Raw genomic sequence first — 8,109 nt, forward strand, 5'->3', positions numbered from 1 at the left:
CAACTAGCAAGAAGGAACTAGCTACGAGAAGATGCGGCAGGGAGGGAGGCACTGAGAACTTGTACACACACCTGGAGATGGGAGGCAGCTCAGTTTGTTCAAGGGACAGAGAACAGACAACCATGACAGGAACAAAGAAAGTTAGGGGGACAGTGTAACAGGTGAATTCAGGGAACTGGCAGGGGCCAGATCATGAGCAGCCATTTAAGGTCATATTGAGGAGTTTGCATTTTATCCCCAGGGTAATGGGGAGCCATGGGAGGATTCTGAGCAGTGAAGTGTCGTGATCTGACTTGTGAGCTAGGGTAACAGGTCACAGTCTAGGCAGGAGGTGACCGCTGCCTGGACCAGAGGAGGCAGTAAGAAACAGATTCAGGATGTATGTTAAAGGTGAGACTAGGGGGGGCGCCTGGGTGGCTCAGAGGTTAAAGCCTCTGCCTTCGGCTCAGGTCATGATCCCAGGGTCCTGGGATCGAGCCCCGCATCGGGCTCTCTGCTCCGTGGGGAGCCTGCTTCCCTTCCTCTCTCTCTCTGCCTGCCTTCCTGCCTACTTGTGATCTCTCCCTCTGTCAAATAAATAAATAGAATCTTTAAAAAAAAAAAAAAAAAAAAAAAGGTGAGACTAGGGGCGCCAGAGTGGCTCAGTGGGTTGAAGCCTCTGCCTTCAGCTCAGGTCATGATCCCAGGGTCCTGGGATCGAGCCCCGCATCAGGCTCTCTGCTTGGCAGGGAGCCTGCTTCCTCCTCTCTCTCTGCCTGCCTCTCTGCCTACTTGTGATTTCTGTCAAATAAATAAATAAAATCTTAAAAAAAAAAAAAGGGTGAGACTAATTGGTTTGATGCAGATCAAGGGAAAGGGTGAGAGAAAAGGAGGAGTCACCAGGATGCCCCCAGGACATGTGGCAAGAGCACCTGAGTGATGGTGAGGCCCTACACCGAGGTGAGAACACTGCTGGAAGAAAGGAGGACAAAATCAAGATTTCTGCCTTGGACAAGCCATCTCTGAGCTGCCCAGAGCTGCCAAGTGAAAGTGTCGGGGGACAAGCTACATGACCGAGATTTGGACGTAGCAGAGGGAGACCAGGATGAATGAAAATCCAAGAGTAGACAGCCTACGGGAGAGTATTTAAAACCTAAGTTAAGGTCACCAGGGCTATAAACGCAAACGTCTAATTGTCGTCCCTCCATTCAACCCATTTTACTGAGCACTGCGCTATGCAAGGACTGGGGGAGGAGACCCAGCCAAGAATAAGGCAGGTAATTCCCACCCCTCACCCTTCTAGAAGCACCCTGGGCTCTCTACTCCTCTGCAGTGCCTAGAGCTTCTCGTCTCTAAAATGCGACTGGCCGGTGGGTGACTAGATTCTGGCTGAAAACACACGTGCCCAGGCTTTCTCTGACCTTGCAGAGCCTCATTTCCTTTAGCATTTCAGCGGGAAGGACCACGGGCGTCAGAACATTTCAAACTCTGTATCAAAGTACAACATACATCTAGAAAAAGACGTATCCACAGTGCCTGATTCAGTGAACTGTCACACTGTACACACTGTGTCACCAACACCCTGATAAGTGGCAGTTTAAATCAGTCCCCAGCAATCTTCCTTCCGCCCCCCAGGTGATGGTGGTGCCTTTCCCGACCCCTGCTGCGAGGGCTCCGCCTCCCTCCCTCCTCCTAACTGTATCCGTCTCTGGGCTTCATAAAAGGAATTAGACAATATGTAGTCTGATGTGTAGCAAATGCCTTTCCACGTTAGGTTTTGTGAAATTCACCCACGTGGCTGGACATGGCCTTCGTTCAGTGCTGTGCGAATTTCAAGGTGCACACGCCACACTCATGGTGCGCACACGCAACATATTTACCCATTCCGGGGCGGTAGCTTGTCAAGGCTCCACGCGTGATTCTAACTTGCGACCAGGGCTTGGAACCCACTAGCCTTGACTTGAAGAAGCATGTTTCTGGACCCACCTCTCCTCTCCCCGCACCATTAGTCCCGCCCCCCCACTAGAGGCGGCGCCCCCAGGCGGGCCCCTGGCTCACCGGACAGCACCACCTCCACCAGGTCGCCCTCCTGGATGTCTCCAACTGAGCGCACCAGCTGCAAGAGGTTGGCCGACGTGGGGTCATGTTTGAAGAGAAGGATCTTGTCGTAAAGGCCATAGAAGCCACACTCGGGGAACTGAGGGGAGGGAGAGAGAGGTGGTGACGGGAAGGCTCAGAGCCGCTCAGCGGCAGCGGTCTGGAACACTCCCGGGGCAGGGCCCACAGTTTCCCCCGGAAACAGAGACCCCGCAGCCCTGCGTTTCCTGCCTGCTCCCTCCCAAGGGCAGCTCAAGCGAGCGAGTGAGTGAGCAGGCGCACACGGTGCCAGGGCCTCAGGTGGGCTGGGAAAGAGCGCCCATGGAGTTTGGTGGCTGGACCGGGAAACTGGAGAGGCAGGGAGAGTGGCTCTGGCACCGTAAGCACCTAGAATTTTCCGTGGGGGTGGGGGGTTAAGTGAACACCCCCTCCTTTAAGCCCCCACCCCAGCTTCCTTCCTGGATCTATAGTCCCTGTTACCTGGTTCCAGGCCCAGCACTGGGGTGGGGCCAGCTGGAAGAAGGGGACTTAGGACTCCTGGGGGCGGAGGGAAGGCAGGGAGGCAGGAAGGCTAGGACTCAAGGGAGATGGAGGTAGGGAGGGTGCCCCCCACCCAATGTCCAAAGGACCCAGGTGTCCCTAGTTGGGGCTGGGAGGGGGGCAGGAAGTGAAACCCTGTAGAACAGAAAGTGAAACTGCCCAGGTGGAGCCGCGGGAAGGACGGAAAGGGGCCCTGCCACACCTGGACAGAAGACAGAAAACAAAACTGGGGTGAGGCCTGAGGAAGGAGGCCCAAGTTTGAGCACTGGACAAATTACACCCAGGGGGCAGTCAGCCCTCTACCCCACCCCCATCTGTCTTCCCAAAGAGCAGGCTGAGCTGGGTGTGACAACTGGACCTGTGGGCTTGGGGGTTTGGTGGAGGACCAAGGAAGCCCCATATTGTTCCCGTCTGCTGGAGAGGGTCCACAGCTCAAAGGGACTGCCTGGGCCTTGACTGCCTTGGGGTGTGTGTGTGGGGGGGGGGGGGCTCTGTCTCTAAGCTTCAGTTTCCCTGTTTGTAAAATGGGGGAGTTGGCACAGTTCCCCCATGTTTCTCTGAAGCCCAAAGAATTCATTTCTGGGGGTCTGAGAAGATGCTGGAATTTGGACATTTGGGGATTCCAACATGCTCACATGCTATATGATACATATATCTTAGGTTCCAGCGTATTATCATGACATGTTTTAGGATTTCAACAACCTAGATCAGGAGCAATCTGGTATTTTCATGTCCTAGGAATCTAATAAACTGGGGTTCATTTGAATGTCTTACTATTAAAGGATTTCAACAACCCACCATTCCAAAATTCTAACACTTTAACATTCTAGGATTCCAACAATCCAGGAATCTAATATGCTACCATTTTCATGTTTTAGGATTCCAACAACCTAGAATCTAATGTTGGAACACTCAGAGGAGTTCGATTACCTAGCAGTGGCATATCGGAACAATCTAGAATTCTAATAGTCTAACATTTGATTGTTTTAGTATTCCAACAATCTAGGATCCTAATGTTTGGACAATTTGTTTGTCTTTGTTTTTTATTTTGTTTTGTTTTGTTTTGTTTTTTTAAGCAAGCTTTATGCCTAACGTGGGGGTGGAATTCATGACCCTGAGATCAAGAGTCCCATGTTCCACTGACTGAGGCAGCCAGGTGCCCCTGGACACTTTGATATCAGAGGAGTTCGATTACCTAGCAGTGGCATAGTCGAATAATCTAGAATTCTAATATTCTAACATTTTTAAAGTGTAGAATTCCAACAACAGGAAAGCCCACTCTCCTAACTTTCAACATTCTAGAATGCAGGCACTGAGTTCCACCTGGTTTCTCCTTGCCAGGATCCCCAGCTTCCCACCCTGGTGTCCAAAACTAAGAGTAGGGTGGGGTTGGGGAAGGCCTGTTTTAATAGGCCAGCATCAGACCTGAGGGGTGGGGACACTGTGATTAGGAGAGGGGACAGAGTCCCCAGAGCCTCTGGGGGTTCCAAAGGGGTGCCTGCCTCTTGACACACATCTCTGGCCTGGGGGAGGGTGGAGATTGGAGACCTCACTTGCCCCTGGCAGCTCTGGCAGGCACCCACACCCACACATGTCACCCGATAGCCATGGCCAGGGCGGCTTCAATTTCTACTGTTTCCACCAAATGGGAGGTCGGGGTGGGCTTGAATGGAGAGGTCCCCCATGTGCCCTCCTCCCCGACCTGCCCCTTCCTGCTCACTTCCACACCTAGCTGGCCCCTCCCTTCCTCCCTGCTGGCTGCAGAAAACAATAACACGCAATCTGGGGAGGCCTTTGGAGCACCCCGCCCCTGCCCAGGCCTCCCTCCAACGGGTAGTGGGGTCAGGAGCCAACTGGAGGCTAAACGCCCCATTCCCATCCCCCCAGTCGCCCAAGGCTTAATCCTCCTTTAACCCCCTTCCTCTATGCCAAGCTCCTGGCCACCTCTGCCGGCACCCCCACCTCCTCCGGACCTCTCCCCAAGCCAGTTGGGAGGAACCCTGCGCTCTCACCTTCTGGTCCACGATGGAGCAAGCCAGCTGCTTCACATGGGCCAGCTCAGAGGCGGTGGGGAGCAGCACAAACTCGCGGGTCAGGCCGATCTGGATGTGGAAGGAGACCCCGGAGCTCGGAGCTGGGACCTGGGCCAGTTGCGGTGGCGGCGACTGCAACTCCAAGCCGCCGGGGGGCGGAGGAGACCCCGGCCCGGGAGAGCCTGGGAGCCCGGCGAGATGGGAGGGGGAGGCGGCCATGGGTGGGTCGGGGGGAGGTCCCGGGACTGGCCTCCCGGCGCCCACCCGGGATACGGCTGAAGGAGCCCGGGGAAGCCGGGTCACTGGATCCGAGGGAGCCCGTAATCTGGTGGTGGGAGCGCGGGGATTCCGGGGATACGAGAAAAGAAACCTAGCAGGTTGAGGGCGCTCGAGGATGGCGAGACCCTGGGAAATTAAAGAAAGGCAATCCAGTGGGTCAAACGCCCGGGAATCATAAAGGAGAAATCTAATGGTTTGAGGGACCCAGCGCTTGAGAGATTCCAAGAAATCAAGAAAATCCAGTAGGTCGGGATCTCAGGGATCAGGAGAGCCCAGGATCCAAAAGCCCCTTGGGGAGAGAAAGGCTTGAGAAGGCAGCAGGGGGAATCCCAGAATCCAGTGGCTCTAAGACGAGAATCCAATTAAGAAGGGGACCCGCGGGATTCATCAGACCTTGGGGGTGGAGGACAGAAGTCTCTGAGTCGGGGATCGAGTAGATCCCAAGGATCCGACGGGCCCGGGGATGGGCAGAGATCCGGAGGGCCGGGGTGCTAAGAAGGGAATCTCACGGGTCTCAGAAGTTGGAGAAAAGTTCGGTCGGGGGCCGCGGAGAAGGGGGCGTTACCGGCGGCGGTGCGGGGGGGAAGGGAGGGTCGCCCGGCGCTGGGCGCCCGTGGCTCTTTTTCCCCCCTCCAAAGTTTAACTCTGCGGCTGCGGCCCAGGAGGAAGTGTCCGGAGCGATGGCGCAGTCGGCCAATCCGCGCGGGCCTCGGTGACGTCGGAGAGGGGCGGAGCCTGGTGGGGGCCGGGGGCGGAAGGGGAGGGCGGGCCCGGCACCTCCGAGTCGGGGGCGTCACCAGCCCCGCCCGGGTCCGGGTGTCTGGGGTGCGAGATGCCCGGCAGGGATCCGGGACTGATTCCTTCCCCCAACACACCCAGGTCTGGAAAGTTAACTATTCCCTGAGCTGGAGAGGAGGGGCGAGCCACCGGTCGCGGGGCCGGGGCTGAGGAGGCGCCTGGCCCTTTAAGGAAGGGGGCCGTCTAGGCTAGCCTGGTCTGCATCCGGCGCCCACCGCAGGGGAAAAGGTGGGAAGCCGGTGTCAGGTCCAGACCGCTCTGGGACCTCTGGGTTCGGCCTGTCTCTTCTCAGAGCGTCGTCCTCCCCACTCCCCTACCCCGCGCAGGGGAGGCGGTGCTGTAGGTGCTGTGATGTAGCCCATTACACGGGTGAGAAGACAGAGACCTCCGGATGGGCGGGAAGGACCTTGCCTCCGGTCTCTGGCAGCCTTGACGAGGTGCACGAAGGCAACTGGAGGGGCCGGGGCTGCGTTATCTGCGCAGGGCCGCTCAGGCACAGGGCCGGTGGGGCAGGGGTGCCGTTTCCTTCAGTGAGCTCCCCACTCTGCCCCAGCCCTCAGAAGAGTGAAGAGCCACAGACCTGGGGGGCGGGGGGGAAGCTGAAAGGGTCCCCAGGGAGGACAGCACACCCATCCCACCTTCTAGAAAATTGGTCGTTCTGGGGTGGGGTGGGGGGGCAGTGTGCACGTGTCTGACTGTGGCTTTAGGTAGGTGGCTTCCCCTCTCTGATCCGGTTTCTTAGATGGGACAGTAACAGGATTGTGCCCAGACGGTCTTTGGGGATTAATGAGATGGTGGCACAGGGCTTAAGTTCAGTAGGCGGTGGCCACCACTGAACCCTTTAGAGATAAAGGGGTGGGCACCTCAAGCTCTCAAGTGTTTAGGAGGCCGTTCATGCAGTCATCCAGCCAGCCAGCACTGAATGCCGACCTACGACTATGCGAAGTGCTAGGCTTGGGCTAAAACAGCTCTTCTAGCACATTCAGGAGCCCCTCAGGCTGGATTTCTCCTCCCAGCTAATAATAAGAGAGCGGCTGCCGTTTAGTTTACATTCAGGAAACTGAACCCCCTAGGGACAAAATGACTTGTCCAAGATCACCATGAGAGCTGCTGCCAGGCCACCCCCTTCACTGAGGGGTCAAGGTCTGGCTTTGAGCTTCAAAGGCATTCTGGCAGACAGGCCACCTGCCCACCTGGGTTCCCCGCTGGTTGGGGGCGGGGGCCTAGAGAGGAGCCCCCCCTTCCCGCTAAAGGGCTGCTGGGGGCAGCTGAGGTCGGTACAGTAGTGACTCTGCCACCACATCCGGGGGCTGGCGGGGGCTGGGGAAGGAAGTCTGAGGCTGGAGTGAAAACCCAAACCACCACCTGGGGAAGCTGCTCAGAGCTCAGAAGGATGAGGGGGGAGTGGGGCCACGTGGAGCTTGTAGCTAGGATCCTGTCAGTGTTCACCTGATGGCCATCTGGCCACCTGCGTCCTTCTTCAAGTGTTCTCGGGGCCCTGAGAGAGGCCAGGTCCTATTCTGGGCCCAGGGGCACAGCCCCTGGCAACCCAGAGGGTGGGCATTAGCATCGGGCCCGTCGTACAGAGGATGCTGAGGCCCCGAGGTGCGCAGAGGGGGCCCCACGGGACTGGCTACGGATTCTGATGACCCGCTGGGGGCCCTGAGTGGCGCCTCCCCATCTCGTCTTCTGTAACTTGTGCTCCTGATCCTCACTTCCTGAGGCCCTTGTGAGGATCCAGTGAAGCAGCGTGTGAGGAACTGAGCACGGGCTCCAGCTCCTGCTAGTGCGGAACTGACCTGGTGAAGGGCAGGGGCTCATCAGGGCACCGGCAGCTAGGGACTGGGCGCCTCCATCACCCGCGCCCTTGTAGCCGCTCCCCGGAGGGCGGAGGCATTCTGGGGGGCGGGTCTCGGGGTCTGCAGTCCCCACTCCATGAGATGAGGCTCCACGGAAGCCCAGGCCCACATGGGGAGGGAAGGGAAGGAAGGTGGGGGGTTAAGTACTCGGGGCTAGCCTTTGGGCCTCCTACCACCCATCATACGGGGGGTGCGGGTGGGGGGAAGGGGAAGGCCTTGGTCTGCCACCTCCCATCATCTGCTAGTCAGGGCTCTGTCCCCAGGCTGCTTCTGAGGCCCCTGGGGAGGGAGTACTTAGGAACAGAAAGGAGGGGCACGGAGATTCGGTCCTGTGCCCCATTTCCGGGCCTCCACCCACACCCCGCCCAAACTCTGGGCCCCTCTCTTCCCGCCCCCCACCCTACCACAAAACCCCGGCCCACCATATCCCCTCCGTGAGCTCCACCCAGCCCAGGCAGAGCTCCAGACTCATCTCCCAAAGGCCCGGCCCCCTCAGTCCCCTTGACAGTCAGCGCCACCACCCA

General features: G+C 57.7%; 1 protein-coding gene across 2 annotated transcripts in view; it reads right to left on the minus strand.

Annotated features, from left to right (window-relative positions):
• The window catches only part of PRKD2 (protein kinase D2), a 32,328-nt gene extending 26,846 nt beyond the window's left edge, over window positions 1–5,482 (minus strand). Inside the window, exons 1-3 of one of the 2 annotated variants that reach the window (XM_032839399.1) lie at window positions 5,322–5,482; window positions 4,629–5,054; window positions 2,038–2,176 (exon numbers count right to left, since the gene is read on the minus strand). In XM_032839399.1, coding sequence (XP_032695290.1) covers window positions 2,038–2,176; window positions 4,629–4,868 — 379 coding nt within the window. In that variant the 5' untranslated portion in view covers window positions 4,869–5,054; window positions 5,322–5,482. The remainder of the gene's footprint in view (window positions 1–2,037; window positions 2,177–4,628; window positions 5,055–5,321) is intronic. The other variant, XM_032839400.1, reaches the window with a different exon arrangement.
• Between the last annotated feature and the right edge of the window lie 2,627 nt (window positions 5,483–8,109).

The sequence above is a fragment of the Lontra canadensis genome, unplaced genomic scaffold (genome assembly GCF_010015895.1).
Source record: "Lontra canadensis isolate GAN:19392208 unplaced genomic scaffold, GSC_riverotter_1.0 scaffold107, whole genome shotgun sequence".
NCBI lineage: Eukaryota > Metazoa > Chordata > Mammalia > Carnivora > Mustelidae > Lontra > Lontra canadensis.